The sequence below is a fragment of the Tenrec ecaudatus genome, chromosome 10 (genome assembly GCF_050624435.1).
Source record: "Tenrec ecaudatus isolate mTenEca1 chromosome 10, mTenEca1.hap1, whole genome shotgun sequence".
NCBI lineage: Eukaryota > Metazoa > Chordata > Mammalia > Afrosoricida > Tenrecidae > Tenrec > Tenrec ecaudatus.
Window position 1 is genome coordinate 137,246,315 of NC_134539.1, and position 23,164 is coordinate 137,269,478.

General features: G+C 58.9%; 1 protein-coding gene across 4 annotated transcripts in view; it reads right to left on the bottom strand.

Annotated features, from left to right (window-relative positions):
* ACLY (ATP citrate lyase) overlaps window positions 1–22,675 on the bottom strand; it is a 36,333-nt gene extending 13,658 nt beyond the window's left edge. Inside the window, exons 1-18 of one of the 4 annotated variants that reach the window (XM_075561819.1) lie at window positions 22,525–22,657; window positions 18,702–18,883; window positions 17,872–17,994; window positions 16,107–16,169; window positions 15,627–15,817; window positions 15,230–15,309; window positions 14,282–14,412; window positions 13,527–13,645; window positions 12,004–12,140; window positions 11,371–11,432; window positions 10,207–10,324; window positions 9,268–9,422; window positions 7,988–8,078; window positions 7,004–7,033; window positions 4,484–4,625; window positions 4,036–4,204; window positions 2,317–2,421; window positions 1,775–1,971 (exon numbers count right to left, since the gene is read on the bottom strand). In XM_075561819.1, coding sequence (XP_075417934.1) covers window positions 1,775–1,971; window positions 2,317–2,421; window positions 4,036–4,204; window positions 4,484–4,625; window positions 7,004–7,033; window positions 7,988–8,078; window positions 9,268–9,422; window positions 10,207–10,324; window positions 11,371–11,432; window positions 12,004–12,140; window positions 13,527–13,645; window positions 14,282–14,412; window positions 15,230–15,309; window positions 15,627–15,817; window positions 16,107–16,169; window positions 17,872–17,994; window positions 18,702–18,860 — 2,072 coding nt within the window. In that variant the 5' untranslated portion in view covers window positions 18,861–18,883; window positions 22,525–22,657. Of the gene's footprint in view, window positions 1–1,774; window positions 1,972–2,316; window positions 2,422–4,035; window positions 4,205–4,483; window positions 4,626–7,003; window positions 7,034–7,987; window positions 8,079–9,267; window positions 9,423–10,206; window positions 10,325–11,370; window positions 11,433–12,003; window positions 12,141–13,526; window positions 13,646–14,281; window positions 14,413–15,229; window positions 15,310–15,626; window positions 15,818–16,106; window positions 16,170–17,871; window positions 17,995–18,701; window positions 18,887–22,524 lie in introns of all 4 variants that reach the window. The other 3 variants (XM_075561820.1, XM_075561822.1, XM_075561821.1) reach the window with 3 other exon arrangements.
* Between the last annotated feature and the right edge of the window lie 489 nt (window positions 22,676–23,164).

A 23,164-nucleotide genomic window follows, 5' to 3' on the forward strand; every position in this document is an offset into this window, starting at 1 on the left:
GCGGTGAGCGTCTACGAACAAGGTGTGGGAGACCTGACTCGGGGACATGGACTTCACGGTGGGATTATAGAAAGAACTGCTCCTGCCTGGCCCGCCCTCCCTGGGAGAAGCCAGCTGCCCTGTCCGGAAGACCCTCAGCAGCTTGTGACGATGCGCACAGAGAAAAAAAATCACCTTCCCGGCCCCCGAGCACCCGCCCCCAATCCCTGGCAAGTCCTCAGCTGACTAGAGCCTCGAGGGAGACCCCACGATGGAGCTGCACACCTGGGAGCCTCTCAAATCCCACCCGCAGAGACACTGGGAGAAATCACTGACGATCTTTGTTCGACTCCACTGCAATTGGGCAATGTGTTCCACAGCTGCGGAAAAGACGGGGTGTCATGCGGTGTCCCACAAAACACCCGCTTCTCTACCTTGACTTCTCTTTTCTACTGTCAACAGGAGTTGCATAAAGGCAAGCAGGTGCCCACGAGCTCTGTGTCCTTGACATGTTCAATAATATTTAAAGGCGGAGAGGACGGTGTCATCCGCAGCATTTCCCAGAGGCAGCTGACCAAGAGGGCCCTGATGGCACAGTGGATTAACCATGGGGAGCGGTTCAAACCCACGAGCTGCTCTGTGGCGGAAAGATGAGGCGGTCTGCTCCTAGACAGACATGTCAACCTGGAAAACCAGGTCTCTGGAAATTTGGCATCACCTTAGGGCAGTGGGCGGGTTTGACTTGCATTTGACCTTTTGTTCGAGATTGCCTGGAGATTGGGCTTCCCTGGCCACACCCTTCAAGTCAGCGAGGGTACCTCTTCATCCAAGCATCCCACCTGAAACCACCTGGCGGAACGAGGGCCACTGGCACGACAGCTTATCGTAGCCATGAGGAAACAATGCTGATACTGACAGGCCTGATGTGGCAGCCGTGGTGGTGGGTGCTGCCGAGTCGGTTCGACTCACGGCAACCCACGGAGAGCAGAATGCAACACTGCCCGGTCCTGCACCATCCTCAATCACCGTTAGCGTCCACAGTTGTCACCGTTGTCAACCCACCTCTCTGTTCTCCGGCCTTCTCCTTCACCAAGCACACTACCCTGTGCTGGGCACGTGACTCTCCTGACAACACACTAGTGGGTTATGCCATGGTGGCCTGTGTAAAGGGGTGATTCTGGAACGTATCCCACCACTATCCTAACTACCAGCAGGGTCGCCCAAGGGGGGCAGGTTTCAACGGAGTTTACAGACTATGAACAGACCATGAAGGAGAATCAGAATGTCCACTTCTGAAAGATCAGCCACTGAAAACTTTGATGAATAGCCGAGGAATACGGGGTCACATCTAATGCCGGAAGATGGAGTAGACTGTCTACTTGTGAGGGATCAACCACTGGACACCGTATGAGTAGCAGCCCTGTCAGATACTTAATATACATGATCTCCAGCGCCCCTCCCTACAACCTCACAGGGGGTTGTGCACACGCCATAACCGCATACACCTGATGCACAGGATAATGGAGGGCCCAGCCCACCCCCAGAAGATGGGGACATGGGATTTGAAGCCCTGGGGTCTGATTTCAGATCTGGCCCTCGTAATCATGTGCTCTGCTGCCTCCCAATGGCCACACCTCAGACATCAGGCAGACTGACCCTGAAGCCAGGTGCCTTTCCCAGCGCCTCTCTCCCCATGGCCTGTGCAGGTAAGACCCGCAGCAAGAGCACAGGTGCTCCGTGGATGGACTTTGAGTTGTGTTCCTGTGGGCCTGCGCCCCAGCCCTCTGCTGCTCACCTGTCCCCACCGATGGCCACGCCTTCATAGACGCCATCTGTGGTCCGGGAGATGATGTTGTTGAGCTCGTTGGACATGCCCCCAGACCGAGAGACGTACGCCACGCTGCCAGGGCGGTACAGCTTAGAGGCCAAGATGTTGTCCAGCATCCCGCCCGTATTCCCGATCTTAAAACATCCCGGCTTGATGCCGCCGACCTGCGGGGCCAGAAGCAGCAGTGAGGGAGGGAGGGAAGGAAGGAGCAACCCCCCACCAACTAATCACAGAGCTCCAAGGAACCACATAGCCCTGAGATCACCTGCCCCACCCCTCCCAATCCCCTACCAGTGAGAAAACAAGTCTGCCCAGTGGGTTTTCTGCTTGGGAAGCACCTTCTCGCCCTCAAGAAACATTGTAGAGAAAATGGCAACTTAAGAAGTTAACTAGAAGCAGAGCGAGGTCTTTTCAGCCTTAGAGGAAGACAGCGAATCTACTACGGAGTCTCCAGAGACTAGACTTCATCTAAACCTTTACAAGAAAGTCACGGGGAGCAGGGAGCTCACGGTGGCAGGTCCAATGATGGTCACTCCCTTCTGGTCGGCCTTCTTGATCAGCTTCCTGGTGAGGGCCTCTGGGATGCCTTCAGCTATGATGGCGATGGTCCGGATCTAGAGAAGGTGATTAGTTCCTTTGGGTGAACACCCGCCTCAGATGGGGCAATGAGGCAGCAAGGGCTCAGTAACACACCCTCAAGTGCCCCCTTGTCACTGGCCACTGCTCACAGGAAGTTCTTCTTTCTTCCCACAGGCCTGCTCAGCTCTCAGCCACCACCCCCAGAAAGCAGCGGACAGCTGCCCACCCCGGGTGGTCTGGTAACCAGAACAAATACTCCCGAGCACCTGCTACTGCCAAACTGGTTATCCTTTCTCCCTCCTAAAATTCCTCAAGGGAAAAGACGAGGCTTTCTACTCCTGTGGAGTCCGTCTCGGAAGCCCCCGGGGGCAGCTGGACTCTGTTCTGTAAGGTCACCAGGAGTCGGCATTGGCTGGATGGCCAGAAGGGGACATCATGACGACTCCGAGCCCTTGTCCCCTCCTGAGTCCCTCCCTGCTCACACGGCAGTCTATGGTTTCCTCTTGGGATCTCTGTCTCCCCACAGGTCACTGGGCCAGCAGAACTCAGAGGAGTGAGCCGTCGCCACGCTCAGACCAGAGGGTGCGCTGCGGGAAGAAAGGAGGCCCAAAAAACCCCCAAACCTAGAGCAGAGAGCAGGTAACAAGGTTTTCCGTAAAGGGCCAGAGAACAAGTGCTTTGTGGGATTCTTGCAACTCTGCCTTCCTCGCGTGACAGCAACAACAGAGAATGTGTCTATCTGCGAGAGTGTCTCAATAAAGTTTTATTGACAGAACCATGCAGGAGTAGTTTGGGCCTTGAATTTCAGAAGCAGCTGGGTGTGCGTGAGCAGGTCTGCTTTCTTTCTGTGCCTCATCGAATTAGCAAGTATGCTGTCACCAGCAGGCGTTCCCAGCGGCCCCCGGGGAATGGGGGTGGCTCGGAGGCCCAGGCTGTCGCAATAGGAAGGATGAAGGGCAAATGTAATCCAAGGACACTCGCCACAAGACCTGAGGCAGCCATCAGGGTCCCCGATAGGTTCAGTGGTCTGGAGGGGGTTGAGTGCTGAATGCAGATGACCAGAGAGCTGCCCATGACTGCATGTGTTCAAGCCCCAAGGACGATGGCAAGCCGCTGTGTTTCTGGGCTGACGACATGAGGGGGGTTATTTCCTCTGCTGAGGGATCCGTACTCAAACACGTTTCCCTTGCAATGAGAAAGTGGCTTTGCTTCTGTGTGTACAGCAGGTCTCGGAAGGTGTAGAACAACTAGAAGGTGATCAACTCCAAACACAAACTCATGGCCCTGGAGTCCACTCTGACTCACAGTGACGTTATAGGACAGGGTACAACTGCCCCCGTTGGTTTCTGAGACGGTAGCTGTGCGGAAGTAGAAAGCCTCCTCGTTCCCCTGTGCAGTGGGGCTGGTGGTTTCGAACTGCTGACCTTGGGGGCTCAGCTGCCCAATTGGAAACCAGGACACCACCAGGGTTTCCTGATGATAGACTCCAAGGTCATTGAAGGAGCCCCTCCCCCAGCCCTCAGATGTTCCTCTACCCTCTAAAATCAGGTGCCTCCAGACACTTCTGCCCAGACAAAAGGCTTCTCCCAAAGCCCCAGTCCTTTGCCCCAGCGGTGAACCCCACCTGGCCCCCAGGGCCCAGCACACACCTGAGCATAATTCATGGTCTCCATGGTACTGTCGTAGGCTGAGCGTAGGGAGGCAAAGTTGATCAGCACGTCGACTTCTGGGTGCTTCCTCATGGCATCCGCCATGTTCTTGAAGACGGGGATCAGGATCTCCTTGTGACCCCAGTAAAACTTCTGCTTGTGGTCCCCGCTGGAGAAAGGCAGGAGGAGGGGGGAGGGCTGAGGGTACCATCCCCCACATCAGGGGTGAGAGGTTTCTTCTCTGTGGAGCTAAGGAGGGAGAAGCTGAGAGGAGAAACTTCCAGAAGGCAGTCTGTGCTGAAAGGGCTTCCATCGAGTGGGAAACTGATGGCGGGGACACTGAAGACCCCAGCAAAGCAGTTGAGCCAGCTGAGTCCTCAATCTGCCTCAGAAGGGGGCGGGGAGCAGGTGAGGGCAACCTGTGTGACGGCTGTCTCAGGCAACTTACGTGAACGGGTAGACCATGGCGGCCACTGAGGGCTCGTCTCGGGAGCACACGTAGTCGAAGTCCAGCATGCCCTGCACAGCGCGGGTCTGCATACCCCACACGATGGCTTTGGTGTGGTGGCTGAAGAGGGTGGCATTCTTCCCTGGTGGGTAAAGACACAGAGACTGCACCAGAACACACCCCCTGGGAAGCCCACGGGCCAAGGGCTGCGCAAGGGTGCGGGCGGTGGGACGTCCAAATGGCAAAGGCACGGTGAGGGGACAGGAGTCTGAGAACCTGGGAAAGAGCTACCTCCACTTTCTTCTGGAAGCAGGTAAGGGTGCGAAACGCTAAGGAGCCTGGCCTGCGTGACATATACAGAGAAAGGGCATCCCACACAAGGTCGCCCAGATGAAAAGCTCTAGAAAGGGATTTCCTACCAAAGCCAGAACCAGGCTCACTGCCATCAAGTCAGTTCTGACTCACAGCAGCCCTGACAGACAAGGCCGTAACTCGACATGGGAATAATCTCATCACTGTCCTGCAGGGCAGCTGGGAGGATGCCTACAGGTCTTAGTTAATTTCACAAGAGGTGTTGCCTGCCTCCGGAACATGCGAGGTCTTGCCAGGTCATTTTCAAAGCCACTGGGATAGATGAAACAACTCTCCAATAGTCCCTGTCTCTGTGTAAATCGATGTAAACCAGGCCAGGGGCTGAATTCTCCCGAGTTCTAGGCCTGTGCGGCCGTGGCCGCAGCCTTCCGGGCCACCCTTGCTCACTGAGGCGCTCCCTGGTTGAGGGCACGGGGAGGGCAGCGATACGGCTCCTCTGCCGGGAGGTTCTTTCCTGCTCAGACAAGGCTCTTGGTCAAACCAAAAGCAAGCTCATTACCATTAAGTTCATTCCAACTCCGAGACTCTCTAGGGCGGAGCACAACGGCCCCTGTGGGTTTCTGAGACTGGAAATCTTTATGGCAGTAGAGAGCCTCATCTTTCTCCTGAGGAGCAGCTGGTGGTTTTGAACTGCTGGCCTTGGGGGTTAACAAAAGCGACTCAGCAGCAAGTTTGGATATCTGGAGGCTCCTGGTTGGGCTTGTCGGAAGCCAGGTAAGGGGGGAGTGTCAAAAGGAGGAACAAAGCAGCTGGTCCAGAGCGGTCCCGCAGCTTCTGCAGCTCCGGAGCAGGTGGGCAGCCCCCCTGGAGCACAGTGCATCCAGCTCCCAGCCGTCTAGTATCACTGAGCTCACTGCACCTGTGCGGTGAGGCTAGGCTAGCCAGGGTGCATCAGAGCATGGAACAGAAGCTTGCCCCGCCCCACAGGAGGCAACCCCCCTCAGCCCTCAGCCTCGTGTTTCCACACGGCCAGTAACGACAGAAAGTTCTGGATTTTCCAAAGACCAGGGCTGACTGTCCCCTGGGCCCCTCTGGGCTCCCCCGGTGAGTGCGGTCACAGAGCAAGGGAAGCCACCTAAGCTAGTTCTCTCCCTCCTGGTCCCAGGAGCTGAAGCCCAGAGACCCCAGGTGATGGCCCCGCCGCTGCAGCGTCCAAGCTGTGTAAGAACGGAAGGCTCTGCGGCTCCACCGTGCAGCCTCGCCCAGCGGCCCGCAGCCCAGCCCACCAAGAGCGGCTCAGGAGAGATTGCATTGACAAGTGCTCCCCTACTCTCCGGCAGAGGGGTTATGGTGGAAGGGGTGCTCCTCAGCCCAGGCCTCTCTCCAGGACACCCCCCCTTTCTCAGGCAGCTAACAAGCACAAGATGCTCAGGGGACATCGGCCCAAGGGCAGGAATTAAAAGCAGCTGCGTCTAAGAGCAGTCATTGCTGGCTGTTCTGGGGAGACCGGTCCTAACTGCTCCCGTCCTTCCTCTCAGCCAGGGGTCAAGGATGGTCCTCTGAGGAAGGCCCTCCCCCCTGTGATGGTGGGCAACATGGTTAAGTTCGGTGGCAGCCCCAGCCGGGAGCAGGTGATGGTTGGCCTGGCATGTGTGTGGGAGGGAGTGTCGCTAGCTGCTCACCAGGGGATCCCGACTTGGTGGTCCGCAGGGATCTCAGGCTACGGGCTCTTGGAGGGTTTGTGCCAGCACCCAGGGGCCTCTCATACTCGGCAGAGCTCGGCTACAGAAACTAAGGCACCCCGCCTCGCTAGCCGTCTGTTCTCCCACCACTCGAGCCCTGCGGTTAGGGGCTGTGGCACAGCAAGGGGCACAGCTGGTGACCCGCCGTGAAGTGGCAGGGACGGCCTGCAGCCAGCACTGCCCTTCTCCTTGGTGCCCAGGCCTGGCTCTCACTCCCTCGCAGCCTCTGCCCCTACCCCCACTTCCCCCGTGGGGGAACAGAACAGTGAGGGGTGTACCTACTAGTCAGGAGGTGGGAAGGGTGGAAGACTGGGGTTTGGGGGTAGGCCACACCCAGGTAGGGATAAAAAAATATCTATCTAACAACACTGCAACCCATCAGAGGGGTAAGGAAGCACACGGTGACAGGGGAACGGAAACCACCAAAGCCACACGCAGAGCTGGGGACGGGTGGGGGGCAGCCTACCTTTCAGGGGTCTTGGACTTGGGACTGAATCTGTCAAAGAAAATGACCAAGGCGACTGAGTGACCGGCTGACAACTAGAGGCTTTGTAGGGAGCGTGGGAGCAGGGGCAGGCTGGGGACAAGGCTCTTAGGGTGACCCCCTCATCATGGCGTCCCACAAGGGTGACAGCATCACGGAGCGGAAACGTAAGGCCAGGCAGAAGGAGTCCTCTGCAGAGAAGGGTACCCTATGGAGGGATAGCTGGTACCCAGTGAGACCTGCCCCACCGTCTTCATGCCAGTCACGTTTTGGCCCCAAGAAGCATGACAACCAGACCAGCATGGGGCCTGGACCCCTTCCCTGGACTATGGGCAAAAAAAAGCTGTTGGTTTGGGGCTCTCGGGGTGGTGGCTTCCAATTCCCAGGCTTGTCGACATCTCCCACCAAGGCGTAAGCAAGCTATGGAACAGGAGGAGGCTGCCCAGGAGACAGCAGCTAACGGGCGCTGGTTCTCTAATGCTGGTGGGGCGGCAGCTGCCAGCCCAGGCCCATCTGATGGGCCCGACAGAAATGAATCATGCCAACTCCAGAAGGGCGGGCAGGGAGGGGAACGAGGCCTGCTTTCTACAGCTGAGCCCTGGGAGAGGCTGGAAGAGCCAGAGATGGCAGGATGGCTGGCTCTGTTGCCCTGAGTCTCGTCAGAAATGTGTCCACGCCACAGGTTTCTGCCCCAGCTCCCCGTTCTCCCCTCCCAGCTCCGGAAGAAAGGGGTTGAAAGTCAGAGTGGGTGAGGGGGGCGGGGGAATGAGCACGGATATCCTAGCCCACTCAGATCTTCAGAATGGGGAGACCCCATCCTTGGGCCCCAGTCACCTCATCCGTGTTCCCTGCTCATGCCCCAGCCCTGCTACTCCCCGAGGCAGCCCAAACGGCTTTCCACCAACACGCCTGCCCAGGGAAGTCAGGGGCGGTCATCCCGGCGTGGACTGAGGCCTGTGGAGTTACCTTGGGGCATGGCGGGCTTGGCCTTCTTGGCAGGGGCCACTTCGTCGGCCCTGGACTCAGAAAAAGACGCTGTCCTGCTCGGAGCTGGGGTCTGGGGACAAAGAGGGAGGAGTCACAGGAGGAAGAGGCAAAGAGCCATTCACCCTTACGGTGCCGAAGACATCAGGCAGGTGAATGCCCAACAGCACTACCCGTCACCACCCGCTCTCCACCCGGTGCTCCAACACCCTCTGGGGTGGGAACCAGTCCTGTGCCCAGCGAGCAGATGAGCCAACTGAAGACCCCAGTGGCCAAGATCCTGCCAAGGTCTCTCCCACAGCAAGGAGAAACCATCAGGATGTGACCTCAGCGCTGATGTAGAAACCTCTGCTCTTTCTGTGACACCTCTGGAAAGCAGTTGTTTAGTGTGGTTCTTCCAGCCAGTCTTTATTGTTACTCCCACCAAACAGGGAAAGCTGGGCTAAGCTGGAGAAAGATACTGATTGGATCATGACCCAGCTCTGAGTGACTGTTCAGAGTTCATTGTGATTGTCATCCTGAGGGGGGCCGGCTGACTACCAGCAGGGCCAGGAGTGGTGCAGGTCCTCTGGATCTGAGAGCTCTGGGCAGTGAGGCTCCTGGACCCAGGGAACAACCGTGACACCAGCGGAGCAGCAACAGAACCAGCAGCCACAGAGCAAGTAAGGCTGCGTGCTATGGGGCGGGAGGGGCTGGCATGTGGGCACATCATTAGGGGAGCCGAGTGCCCTTGAGTTGAGGCTTGCCGTGCAATGGCAGGCCCCCTGTGAGCATGCGTGACCAACTGTCCAAGAGCTTGGTAGCACTGTCTGAACAGGGCAGAGGCCAGGCCAAGAACATGAGGGCCAGAGAAAGGCCTGCCTGCCTACTTGGCGGAAGAGACCATACTGACTATATCCGGAGCATTTCTCACCTGAACTATAACCGGATCACTTCCCCCCAGAAAGCCCCTAATTGTGGGTCCTATATGCGGGCTGTGTGCTCACTGCCATTGCTTTTCCAGAAGGCCACAACAGCAGCGTGTCAGAATGAGGTAAGAAGGATGGGGGTGGAGGTGCATCTGATCCGACCTTGCCTTGTGGCCATCAGCCTTGGGCGCCAGAGGTCAGAAGTGGGTGGCCGAGGCCTTGACCCTTGACCCAGACGCCAACTTTGTACCAACTTCCCTGTGCTCCCGGATGGAATCTTCTGGAAGGAAGGGTAAATAGCAGTCATGCTAAAACTAGATGGTCCCTGGAAGGAGGGGGAAGGCTGGTGCCTACCGACGTGCTCCCGCTGGCGTTGAGGAGAAAGTTTGCCGTGTGGGCGGCCGTGGGCGGCTGATTGGGGATGGGGCGGTGGCCCAGGGCCATGCCCACTATAGCGGTCATGTGTGTCTCAGTGCCGAAAACATGGATAGGGATCCCAGTGGTCTTCCCTGCAAGGGCAGAACAAACGTAACCCATTGCTCAGATCAGGTGACCTGCCTGGGTTTCCACCACCCAACAAGTCTCCTGGAATTCACCCCTGAAAGTGTCACATGCCCACGTCCCTCCACGGCCGGCCTGGTCCCGGCACTCCCCACCCTCAGCCAGATGCCCACGTTCTCTGCTGGCCTCCCGGTCCCTCACCAACGGGCTCACCTTCTGCAGGCTGCCCCCCCCCCAAGGCCCTCCCTGATCCTCACCTGGCTGCAGATCCAGTGCCCCCCTGAAAGAGACCTGCCTGCCCCCGTCCTCTTTCCCTCACCCCAGCACAGATCCCTCTTGTGCACGTCACTGTCTACCTCTTTACCGTCCCAACCTGAGCATGCCTCTGGGTGTGCACCCTGATGTCCTCCAGGACCTGGCCCTTGGCTTCAGGGAAAAACAAGGATTTGGAGCCTCTTGCAGCGACAGAAGAAAATTCAGTGTTTCCCAAATGGGAAAAACTGGAGCATGGGAAGGTTTTGTCTGTCCAGTCAGAGAGCAAGCTCACCAGTGTGTATCTCCATTCTGTGTCCCTGTACCCTGTACTTAAATTCCTGCTTCACCCCTAACTGCTCCTGGACCCGGGGACTGCATGTGGCAAAGTCCAGGGCAGAGGACACAGACCAGAGGGTCCAGGACTGCATATTCAGAAAGGAAGGTGGGCACACAGAAGGGTCAAAGCTGACTGCCTTTCAGGAGTCTCTTGGTGTAGGGCAGCAACGCTCTGGGTGGGAGGGGAGGTCCCCAGCTTACCGACTTCTCCCATCACCCGTAAGCCTTCCTGATAGTTGGGGCCGCCTCTTCGGACAAAGATGGTGACCTCATGTTCCTTCAAGGGGCCCTGGTAGTCCCGGATTGCTCTCACAATGCCCTGGAAGCACAAAGAGATGACAGAGACCCGTCACCCAGACTGAGGCAGCTCTGATAATCGAAGACCCCAGGCCACAGACAGCACACAGTCCGGCAGCCTGTGCTCACTCACAGGGGATGCTGCCAGGTGAGAATAGGGAAGCTGGCCCCCTCAGGCCCGCACACACCTTTCTTGCTTGGTCATGTCTGTGGTCCTTTGAGGTCAGTTACTGGATGGCAGTTTGGGGGTGGGGACTATGCCAGGGGCGGGGCAGGGCGTTCTTAAGGGTCAGTGTCTTACAAAGTTTCAAGTGATTTTGGGAACAGCCCTCAAAACAGACCCCCCCCTTGGGAACAGGGGAGTGTGGAGAAGGGAGGGCTGTTGGCCTCTTTCCCTGCAGAAGCTGGCCGGCTGGGGCTTGTCACCCAAGGCGCTTCCCGAGGCTGAGCACACAGAACCTGTCCCAGCCCTGCCACCCAACTGATGGTGTGCTGCCCCCAGCTGGAGGGGCTTAGACATGAAACGAAGCCAGTGATTCAGCTGTTTTCGGTTTGCCAGGTGACGGCGACAACCTTGCTAGAGGCAGGACCCGTGACGCTTAGCCCCCACCTCTTCTTGAGGCGCCGCCCCCACCCGTCTTTTCTTGAGGGTACAGAGCACCCAAGCTGATACTTTTTATACATGATCCTCAAAGCACAGACAGGGTTCTTAAGTGCCCCCCAGGAGGCTGGCTCTGAATCACGAGAGGCCTGGCTTCCGAGGCACGGGGTCCTCTACCCTTGCTCCGGCTGAGGAGGAGCCCTGCGGATGCTGGAAGGAGACCACGAGGAACTGCAGAGACCAGGGGAGTCTTCTAACAAAGTGTTCAAGGCCTCGTCCAATTCCCCAGGGCCTGCTCCTGGGGCCCCTGCCCACACTGCCCCAGGTGAACTGGGGCCCAGAAACCCCTACCCCCAAACATGTTTCCTCCAGCAGGGCAGCCTGGGCCTCCCTGGACAGGCAACTCACAGGGACTCAGGGTTTCAGCCCGCTTCCCTGGAAACCACAGGCCCACTGCAGGGGGTTACCTTGAAGGTGGCGGCCACGTTGGTGAAGTTTGCAATGCTGCCTCCAATGATGAGAATCTTACCTGCGTTTGGACCAAAGAGACAAAGTGTAAGAGAGGTGACCCCGACAACTTACCAGCAGCCTGGTGGAAGGGGAGGTCTCACTCCCTCGATGAGGGTCGGCCGACCTTCAGTTTTCTGTGCCGAGGCACGGGCTGTGCCGGGTGGTCTCTCCTGAGGCGGGAGCAGCCAGATCCACCCCACCCTCTGTGACCTACACCTTGGGACCCAGAGAACACAGGGCCTTGACATCGTTCTCAGAGGGCTTCGGATGCCTCTGGTGGGCTCTCCCCATGGGCCTTCCAGGGTAGGAATCGCAGGGCGGGGTCCCCATGCACAGGACAGGTGGCAGGGGGAGGCTGGGACCAGGTACTGGTGATTGGAGCAAGGGCACACTGTCACCCTCACCCTACCCTTGGGGCTCCCCGTCCTCTCCAAGTCCCCATCCCCAGGGTGCTGCCATGGTCTATGGTGCAGTCAAGAAGCCCAGGGACCTGCAGGACATTGGCCACCCCAAGGCTGCCCAGCACTGGACACACAAGCTACCCAGCTGCCCCCCCCCCCACCGCCCATCCCCTGCAGGGTGGGGCTCACCGTCAGGGTGCTTCTCGCGGGTCATGAGGGACAGAATCGTCTTGGCATAGTCGTAGGTCTGCTGCTCGCTGGGAGCCCCCGAGTACTCCCCATAGTTCGCCAGCTCGTGGACACCCCCCAGGTCACAGATGGTGTCACTGCAGGGAGACACCCCCCTCAGTGCTGGCGGGGGCTCTCTCCGGGCAGAGCGGCCGCCCGGGGCCTGGGATGACACGCAGGCTCCACAGCATGGCAGAATGAGCCTTGACCCAAGCGAGTCACTGGGCCCCCCTGAGAACCGCCTGTCAACCCCATGCCACCACGGGTGGGGGGGCGGCTCAGAGCAAACAAGAAAACCACCCGAGCCCAAAGCTGTCAGGGCGCAGCTGAACTGCACTGGGCTGCCCAGGCTTTGAGCGCCTGCTCGGAGGCAGAGCTGTTTTCGGGCTGGAAATGCAGTGGGGACTCAGCAGGGTGGGTATGACCACAATCTGGGAGGACGGTTCCTGGGACGTGCCATGCTAGGCCCGACCAGCAGCATCTGCCCAGCCTGCTCATGCAGCTGCCCTTGTGCCATGCCAACAGGATGGTCTGCTACTTCAGAAGTGTGTGCACATGCCTGCTCTTAACACTGTGGTGGTTACACAAGGAAGCGCGGGGCATGCGGGAATGACTGCAGCATGGCCGTCATGCTGGGGCACTTTCGCGATTTAAGTTGGAAATGTCTCTTCATTCTTAAAATCTTTCAGGGGTTTTGGGGGTACTAGAAAATATGGGCAGTGTCTTCAGAAAAGCTAAAGTGATTTGAAATAAATAAAATGGAGGCAATGCAAGACCTGCCAATAAAAAATATTTTTTAAAAAGGTGTGAGTGTTCAGAAGAGAGATTGCCAGGCCTTTACTCTGCAGTACCTCGACTGGGCTCAAACCACCTGCTGCCTTGCGGTTAATCGTCAAGCACTTAGCTGCCCACCAGGCAGCTGTGGACCAGCCAATGGCAGGTAAGAGGCATGGGAACCACCTCCCATCAGAGTAGGGAAAGGACACAGCCCAGGCGGAGTCCCAGACAGGCCTCCAGAGGGCAGCGCCCGCCACCTGAAGGTGGAACACAGTCTAGAAGTGAGTTGCCACCAAGACTGTGGCCTGTCCTTCTGTACCCGTGGACGACTACAACTAACCTGTCAGGACCCCTTTGGAAAAGTGAAAACCTTCAACTTAAAACTGTAAGTACTAAAAAAAAAAACAAAGAAGAAAACTGTAAGTACTGCAAGACAGGTACGCCCTGAAGCACCGCGAAGGGGTGCAAGCACCTGGGGTACAGGGCTGTGCGGGGGGGCGGGAGGGGGGTGTCCCAGGAACCTTCACTTCCTCGCTCACTGCTTGTCCCTTTGCTTTGAGCGTGAAGCAAGACCGGCCTTAGGGAGTCCCTGAGACATCCCGGCTCCCTTGCCTCACTATTTCCCGCTCCCCGCCTATGTGAGAAACCAGAACCTGAACAGTGTGGACCCATCCAGGTGGGGTCCCAACCATCCCGGCCCAAGTCACCTGTACACAACAGAGGCGCCTCCCCCAGCCACCATGGTCCAGATCCTCCCCTTGGGGTTCAGCAAGGTCAGCTTCAGGCTCGCCCCACTCTTGGCATCCAGGTCTGCTATGTAGGCTTCCTATGGACCAGACAGCGACGAGGGAGCCTTTGGTGGCCCCCTCGAAGATCCCAGTACCCCACCCCCTTTTCTAGAGGCTCAGGGTGAGGTCACTATCACGGTTAGGGGAAGGGGGGGCAAGGCTAGGCAGGGCCCACATGCTGGAACAACTCATGATGGTGTCTTCGGGGACTACAACCACCCACTGTCTGGGGAAAAATCAACTGCTCCCCCCACCCCCCAAGCCCTTGGCACTTGTTTCCATCCTGCTCTCCCCTGGGGCTGGGCCTGCTGTGTGAGCCTCTCAGAGGATGAGGATGGATTGAGGAAGGAGCAATTACAGCGCTCAGCGAGGGGCCAGTGAGAGCTACCTTCCCAACAAGATGGGGGGGGGGAGGCACTAGGAACCAAGGAGAAGCAGCAAATCCAGTGGCGCTCGCAGGGAGGTTGATGGAGCACTGTGTCTAAAAGGGTTTCTGGCCAGGATTCAGGAGCTCGGTGGCCTCCCACCCCGTTGGGGTTTTAAGAAAATTAAATGCTCCTTGTCCTTCCTTTCTCTGCCAAACGCTTAGTCCACTGGGGGCGGGGGACGGGAGAGATGCTCATCCGAGACCAGTCACCTCCTTGGCCTCCCCCCACTCTCCAATCCAGCCCTACCTCCGGATAGGCCTCGCGTCCAAAGGGGGGCGGGAACTCGATGTCACCCCATTTCACTCTGCAGATGTAGTCCGCAGTGGCGTCCACCTTGGCAGCCAAGTCAAGGATGTAAACGCCGTCTCTGGTGACGACTGGGAGAGGGGCAAAGGGACCCGTCAGCCGTGGGGCGGGGTCCCTCCCCTGCAGGCCGAGATGGTAGCTGTCCCACCATTAGAGGAAGCAGATTCTGCCCAGTGGCTCCCTGTCCCCAAGCTACAGGGGCCGGCGGGGCTGGCTGTGTAGGAAACTACACTCCTCACTTCAAGTATCTAACCGTGCACCACTCAGGCTTTACTTAGGGCCACCCCCCCTACCCACACACACCATCAGAAGCCCCCCCAGGGGTGTACATCTGGGTTTCCTGGGGCCCAGCTAGAGGAGGTGCTAAACCAGGTGCAGGAGACACCCTGGGGTGCCCTAAGCCCCAGACCAGCAGAACTCATCTGCTGCTGCCTCACTGGACATCCATCTTCCTCTCCCCTGGGGCCACTTAGCTAATTAAGTTAGCACAGAGCCATCTGGTCCATTAGAGGGCTGTATCCCGGAAACAGCCTCCTTCACAGCTCCCTGGACTTTGCCCGGAGGAGCCCTGGCCAGCAGTAGCCTGCCCACTCTCCCGCCCCAGAGCTGATTCCTGCACAGCGCAAATGGACCAGCTCCTCGGCCAGTTCCATGGGGCAGGGTGGGCGGGACAGGCGCTAAGAGGACAGGTCTGAGGGGCACACCGGAGCCCAGGCTGGTGGGACCGCCCCACTCCCTGGCAGGCGAGGCGTGGGGCACGCATGGTCAGAGCAGAGCATCCCTCACAGGGGGACCACAGGGAGACGGGGGCAGCTTATCGGGACCCCTCCCCAGCCATCATCCTAATGGACCTGTCCCACAGCCCCTCCAACAGAGCCGCTTCCTCACCAAGGGGGTTGATCTCCAGGTAAGTGAAGTACAGGTCCTCGTAGAAGTTGAACAGGCCTGTGATAAAACTGGCCAGGATTCTAGAAGCGCGGGGGGGGGGGGGGGGGGGTCAGCCTCGTCAGCTCCTCATCCCAGTGACAGCTCCCCGTCCTAACCCCTCCGCCCTCCGCTCCCCAACCCAGACATGTGTCAGCCACCGAGGCAGAACGGAGCTGTCAGGCAGGCGCCAGCCAGCCAGACAGGGGCAGGAGGTGAGGAGGGCTGAGGACATGCTTCAGTCTGATTCAGAGTCGGCTCGCTGCCACCCCCCAGACCCCCCCGCAGACACCCAGAAAGGGAGGGCCACTCTGCATCCTCCTGTCCTGGGGCCACCTCCCTGCTGGCCCTCTCACTCAACTCTTTCTTGTCCTCGGGGGCATGCACCAGCAGGTGCTTTGTGACGTCCTCAGGGTGCAGCTTCTCGTCCACGCCGACCAGCAGCTTCTGGGCTTTGGCATCCACGTCGCCCACATCCACCCCACCCTCGTGGTGAAACAGGACGTAGTCCCCCTCTCGGGTGGCATAGATGCAGACGTAGAACTCCTCTGCCTGGCGGGCGAAGAGTTAGGTGGGTGAAGGGCACTGAACGGGCAGAGAAGAGCCCACCCACTCTGGTCTCCTCTCTAAGACCCAGTAAAAGACAGTCACCGGCAGCCCGATCAACAGCTACCCCTTGGGGACCAGAAGGAAGGCGTGGTGGCCCTTTCCTTCCTCTCTGGACCCCCAGGGAGGCTTCACAACCCTGGTTCCTCCGACTGGAGTTTCCCTGCCACCCCTTGAGGTTCAGACACAGAGATGCCAGCAGGAGAAGCCCGGGCCTGGAGCGGCCCACACATACCTGACTGTGGGGGACGAAGGGCTCGATCAGGAAGTTCTTGAGGATGCCTTTGGCCTTGCCGACCTACAGGGAGATCCAGGTGAGGGCCAGCCATGAGCGCATCTTCCTGCTGTGCGTCCCCCCACCCGAGGTGGGCCCACACACCACCACTGCACTCAGCAAACGATTTCCCCAGAAAGCAGGGCCTTGGGACCACAGACCCTCGATTCTCGGAGGCCATGGGGTCCCCCTCCCCACCCTTGGTCACTGCGCCTGCCGTCTCCTCCGTGAGGTTTCCGCTGGCCCCATACAAAAGCACTGGGGTCAGGAGTCATCGGCCTCCCTGCCAGCCCACAAAACCCGAGGACAAAGGACCTAGAACAGGGGCGGGGGCAGGCGACCTTGTGCTTTCTCTGCCTTTGGGGCAGGCGGGCAGGCGGGCATGGTGACCCAGTGTGGTGCCCAGAGCATGAGGGCAGCTTTTCCACTCGAGCTCTCCTGGCTGAGGACACAGCATGCATTGCTAATCAGTGTGAGTGGGTCCCTGGCGGCAGCCAAGGCCAGACAGCTCTCATCCCCGAGCCCCCCGCCGGGCTGTGCGTCACTGCTGAGTCAGGACCAGACAGCAATTCATCAGAGGTAATGAGCCGCCCGCCACCCCCCACCCCAGCGCCATCCTCCTCCAAAAGCCTCCCTGGAGACCGCTGGCCTCTCCCCAAAAGGCCCAGGAGCGTCAAGGTCAGGACCCTTCTGTCTGTCCCGACTCACATGAAGCTCCGAGATCTTACCCAGAGGGCTCAGACACAAAGACGTGCAGTGAGGGGCTTGTGGTGGACTACACTGTAATCAAAGTTAACGTGCTGGGATCCTCACCCCCAGGCCTTTGAGTGGGCGTCCTTGGGTGGTGGGTCAAACCCACACCTCAAGAAGCATCGCGGAGGCAGGCCTGGCGAGTTGCTCCCCAAGATACCAGCTGAGAAAACCCTAGGGAGCATTTCTACAAGGCACATGCGGTGGGGGTGCCAGGGGTCAGGCTCAGCCACCCCAACAGGCCACCGCTGGGTGCGGTCTCATATAGCATCCTGCAGCGGCCTTCCACAGCCATCTAATTCAATAGCCATCTCATTCGATAATCAGCGGAGGGCCGAGCTGAGTGACGGGCTGCCAAATGTCATCACCTCTGGGTTATTCAGGGAGCAGCAGAGACCCAGAGCAAGCGGCAGACTGGGAAGACAGGTGTCCTCACGCATTCCCTGATGGCTCCCTCATTTGCACAGTTAATCAATCACTGAGCTAAGAGAGGCTGAATTTACGGATGGCATTCTGAACTGTCTCAACCTGTGTCCTGGCTCATAGGGTCTCCCAGACAGAAGGATGGGGCAGCTGCCTTCTCACCCTTTCCAGGAGGTGCAATGCCCCAAACCACCACCAGCCTGGTTGGACATTGGAAATGAGTGTTCTGAATAAAACTAGTGGGAAAAACAAACAAACAGGAAAAGTGCTGAAAGGGCTCCGTTCTCCACGGTCATCACCAAAGCAGATCATTTGGACCTGGCTCCTCACGGCGTGACTTCCGTCACACATCTTGCCCAGGCCGGTAACAAAGAGCATTTGCCCCGTGGGGACTGCTGTCCCAGGCCAATCGGAGTAGCTCAGCTCCCAGGACTTCTACTTTCCCGGGCGGCACGCTGACTAGTTTCGGGGGTGACCATGAAGACACCTGTTGACCTTGAAGGGACTTTACCTGCTTCTGTTACCATGTCACATACCCTCTCCCGAGACTCACCATGGCCTCTAGTCCCAGCCGTGGCTTCAGCCAGGACTTGACCCCATCCAGAGTCAGGTTGACCCCCACTAGCCCCAGCTTCCCACGCCGTTTGATCAGCTGGTCTGGCTTGACGACCAAACTCTGGAAGAGGGGAAAGCAGGGTTTATGAACATAGCACTGAAGGGGAGGGCGAGCGAGAGGTGGAAGGTAATGTGGACATCCTGGTGGTCTCCAACCCACCCTACTGAGCCCACCATGCTTCAGGGTGACCGTCCAAACGTCCCTCATCCATCCCAGCCCCAGTCTTTGCCTCGACTCCCAGCACTCTAGAGCCATCTGCAGGTGGGATAGGCCTGGCAGAACCGGTGCTCTGCGAATAACTGCCCAGCCGGCCAGTGACTGCCCAATTCTCCCTACACAATGGGTGGGTTGGCACCTTCATGAAGTCGAAACGCCCCAGAATACAGACCTGGACCTGTGGTCCGTAAATGTAGTGACAGCCAGGCTGGGGAGGACAGAGGAGCTAAGAGATCCTCTGGTCAACCCCTCTGTGCTCAAACTCTGCCCTGTCAGCAGTCCTGCTCTAGACCTCTCTCCTTTCAAAGAGGGGGCTCAAGTGTCAACAAGGTAAAATGGGGAGCCCCAGGGCACAAGGTTCCTAAGTAGAGAGCTGGAATTTGAACACAGGTCCCTGCTCTGCATGCTATGCCTGACTCTCTCAAGGTGCAGGCCTGCCCGGACTACCTACTGCAGGTTGCCCATCAGGACAAGCCGGCCGTACAGGGTCATGTAATCCACTCTGACACCTCCACTCTCAGCCCTATTGGGGGGATGGGGAAGGCCCTCACCTGGCTGAGCAGCCAGGGATGATCCTGCAGCAGGCGGGCCCAGTCTGTGTCCGGGGTGACCCGCGCATACTTGAAGCGGTTCTGGATGGCCGAGGTGGTGCAGATGTACTTGTAGAGGAGCTCTTTGCCCGTCTGCTCTGAAATCGCCTTGGCCGACATGGCTGCAGAAGGACCTGCTCTACCTGCTTCCAGGGGGAGAGAAGCTGATCAGAAGGGGGCTGGGTCGATGGACTCCCAGGTACCCCGCACCCATTGCCCCTCAGCTCTTTTCAGGAAGTGAAAGGCAGACCCCACAAGAAGGGAAATCTCAGATCTCGACTAGCCAGTCACCAGCACAGAGGGGTTGGAGATGATGGAAGGCACTTCCCAGGCTCTGCCCTGCAGGGGGCACCGCTGGGAACAAGCAGGGCTGGCCTGCCTCCCTCCCACCCAGACACAGGCATTGGCTAGTTTAGGGAGCCTCAGGCAATGGGGAGGTAGGAGGGGGATTAAGAGCAGAAGCCTCTTCCGGCAGCTCCTAGCTCCGAGAGGACAACCAGGATCCTGGCCTGGAATAAGGAGTCAACACAGGGCGGGGACACTGTGACCTCCAACATATCCCATCCGTCTGCTGAGTCATCCAGCTGCTCACATAGAGCAAAATCCACTAAACAAAATAGAGGCCTCTCTGGGGACCACCCTGTACTGGTCACTTGTAACTGAGCCAGAGCTGGTGGGAGGAGCTGGGGGACCCATCCTTGATGCGAAGTAGAGACGTGGCGGGTATGTGTACGGGCTCACTGACAGATGCTCCTATGCAAGTGCCCTGTGAGGCAGATGGAAAGGCAGAGGTACCCCCCCCACCCACCCCCCACACAGGAAGAGCTCGTTCTCCCAAGGACCCACGACTGGAACCCAAAGCCTCTTTCTCCTGGTCCTCAGAAAGGAAAGATGGTCTCCCCAGCAGCCAGGTCCAAGTCCGCCCTTCATCTCCGAGAAGAATCTCTGGTGACATTTTCTTCCTCTTCCTGCCCCTGGCCCATCGGGGAACTTGAAGAATTGGGGGCAACAAGCGGGGGAGGGAGATGGGAAGGCATCCAGGCCCAAAGCTAGGCCAGTAAGAGGTGAAACTATTAATGAATTTGTTGGGAGGAGGGGGCAAGTCAAGGGCAAATCAAGGCTGACAGAGACTAAGGAGCACAGAAGTGGGTCTTCATTCCCAGGTGGGGAAGCCACTTTGCTGGCCAGGCTGAAGCTTCAGGTTCTAATCCTGGCTTGGTCTGGCCACTCCCTTGGCCTCCAGGCTGCTCTCCAGCTTGGCACAATGGGCACATTCAGCCCAAGTCAGGGAGCTCAGAGGGGCTCAGAGAAGCCTGCCCCTTGTCTGGTCCTCCCCTGGGATGACTTCCGGCTCCTTATCCACCCCAACCAGCCCTACTGCCCACAGCCCTCCACCCCCACCTCCCCCCACCCACTCCAGCAGCTCCATTTCTCAACCTTCTTGACTCAGACCAGAAAAACTGGTCCTGAGATCAGATGGGCGCATCCCCCCCTCCCTCCCAAACCAAGGTGGCCCAGAGTAAAAAAGAAGAGGGCCAGCCGCTGACCCTCCCTGCCTCAGCAACAACACCAGAAGGGAAGCCCCTTAGCTGAGCCTCCCCGCCCCGAAAAGGGGGCACCTCCCAAAAGAGACCCAAGATCCAGCTTTGGGAAGAAAGGGTAAGGGAGAGAAAATGGATCATCTACAGGTGGGGGGTAGGGGGGGCGGGAATCATACTTTTCCTGAACCCTGGATCAAAGCTCAGCTCCAAGAGCCCACCTCCACAGAGGGAGTACGTAAGTGATGAGGGAGAAATAGAGGGCGGACACCAACAGGCTTGCTGTCTCCAGAGCAGCCTGGCTGGTGCCTCTCCAGATGACACAGAATGTAAGTGGCCTCAGCACAGTCACCAACACGGAGAGAAGGAACTGGCTCACAAGTCCAGGGCGCCCACAGGGTGGAGGTCAACTCACAATTTCAGTGGTCACAGGGTTTGAGATCTGGGAAGGCCACTGGCCTCAGACTCTTCTGGGCACGTGAAGCAAGCTATGGCTGGGGCAATCAATGAGCACAGGCGGCTAGGCTGTTCACCCAGGACTGAGATCTGACAGTTCACAGTCTGCCCTGGTGACAGGAGAACGATAAGGATTTCTACACTCGTGAAAAGCAAGAGCTTCCCAAACCCACAGGGGCAGTTCTCTGTCCAACGGGGTCGCTATGAGCCAAAACTGACTGGATTGGCAGTGAGGTTTTTATTGCGCTAGGACCCCAGAGAGTATGTATACCAGCTGGGGTTTGGGGAGCCTCTCCAGGAGGCCCAATTTTGGACTGCGGTAACTGGTGGTACCTCCTGCTAAATTTGCTGACCATTTGGGGAAAATCATGAGAGGGAAACACACACACACACACACACACACACACACACACACACGCTCGCACTCTCTCTCTAAGAGAAACCTTAGGACTGCTGAGATGGGGTCTTTTCTGCAGACTGGGCCCCAGCAATCACAGGGAGTGGAAGCCACCCCCTGGGGAGCCAGCACTCCTGAGAGACGAAGGAGAGGACTCCCTGGGGATGCTACTTCCCGGCTCCCTCTAGGACCAAATATTCACTTCAAGCATAGTATTTGTCAGACTGGGTTTCCCCCCAGCAGACAATGAAAGCAAAGGGGCAGAATTCTGGGGGTGACCCTCCTGCAGCAAGGAGATTACTGTCTGAGACTCTTCCCAAGAACGGCCCCCCAGGCAGTTTATGTTCTCTAATGGGTGGAAATTAACCTCTGAGCAGCCGGGGTCTACCAGCTGTACCCCATCCAACATTTCAGAAGCCCAAGGAGGTGGGCGGGCTAGAACTCAAGCAAGGGTGGGAGGAAAGCTGGCTGAGACCAAACAGGGTTATGCACTGACACCCCCCCCCCAAAAAAAAAAGCCTCTTCCACGGCCCACTCTAGGGACCACCTAATAGCAGAACTCCTTGTTCCTGCACGATGTCTGCCAGGGCTGGAGAGGGCTGCAGGCGCCTGGACTGGCCCTCTGCCAGGTCCTACAGCTGGGCGCGGCGGCATCCTCAGGACCCCTTGAGGACCTTGCCTGGGCCAGGCTCGGGCGATAGCGTGGAGCGGGGTGGGAGACGGGCACCCCGGCCTTTTGTCGCTCAGGGGCTGGTCCGGGCGGCTCCCCGAGCACGAGCAGAGTCCTTCCAGGACTGAGGTTCCACAGCCAAGTCCTCGCCGCGAGGCCGGGCCTCGGCACCCTGGGGCGGCCGGCCCGCCCGCCCGCGTGGCCCGTCCCGCCGGCGCGCTCCCACCCCCACTTCGGCGCGGAGCTCAATGGATCCTCACAGAAAGCAGAGGAAGGGCCTGCGCCTTGCTTGTGAGGGTCGGAATGGGGCGAGTCGCCGGCGCTTTCTCTACTTCCCGTCCCCGGGTTCGGTGGGGGTGGGGGGGAGCACCCGTATGGCAAAAGACGGCCCGATAAAGCCCGAAGGGGCGCGGTAGCTGCCCGGAGAGGGGGAGCGGCCCCAGGTCCCGGCAAATGCAACCTGGCGGAGGACAAGGACGCCAAGGCGGCGGCAAGCGCAGTGCAAACTCCCAGGGACCGGAATGTGGGGAGACCTGCGGTGGTCGACACGCGGCCGTAGGCCGGGATCGAGGTCGCTAACCCCAAAAACTTCCAAGCAGGTGCAGGCAACGCGCGGGAGCACCCAGCCGGCGCCGGGGAGGCGGTTCCGGGTTTAAGGAGGGAGACAGGAAGCTCCGGGGTCGGTGGAGGTCCCTCCGGGGAACACAGCCTCCCACCCCTCACCTCTCGGCGGAAGTCTGTGCGCGGCGCTCCCTCCACCAGGCCCCCTCAAACCGCAGGATCCAGAGCGCTCGAGCCGCCCGCAGCCGCCCGGGATCCGGCTTTTGTCCGGGTGCTGGCGGGCTGCTCCCCGCCCCCATCGGCTCACGGAGGGAGCGGCCCTGCGATTGGTCACACGCGTTCCCTAGCCTGAGCGCCACAGCTCCTCCCAATTCGCTGTCCGCCGTGGCCCCGCCCCTAAGGGCGGAGCCCAGGGCCTGCTGGGACTTGTAGTCCCTTTGACCCGTCCGCCTCAGACAGCGGGCGGGCACCGCCTCTAAACCACCCACTGGGGCGGAGCCAGGGGCCGGGTCTCGGGTGGGGAGATGGGCCGGGCTGCGCTGGGAAGGGAAAGTATCGGGCTGCGGGGCCGTGGCCTGATCGTTTAGGGGTTGGGCCGGCCGCCACTGGGATGGCAGTAGGTGTGTGTGGGGAGGGGTGCGGGTGTTGGTCGAACAGGGTCCACGTAGTGCAGCTTTCCTCCTGGACGCCTGCTTTCCTCCCCAGGGGGGGAAACTGACGTCTGCACCCTGGCCGCCTGAAATCCGCCACACCAAACCCAGTTGCTTAAACCCGCTTTTTAAGTGTTTCCCTCCTCTCTCCT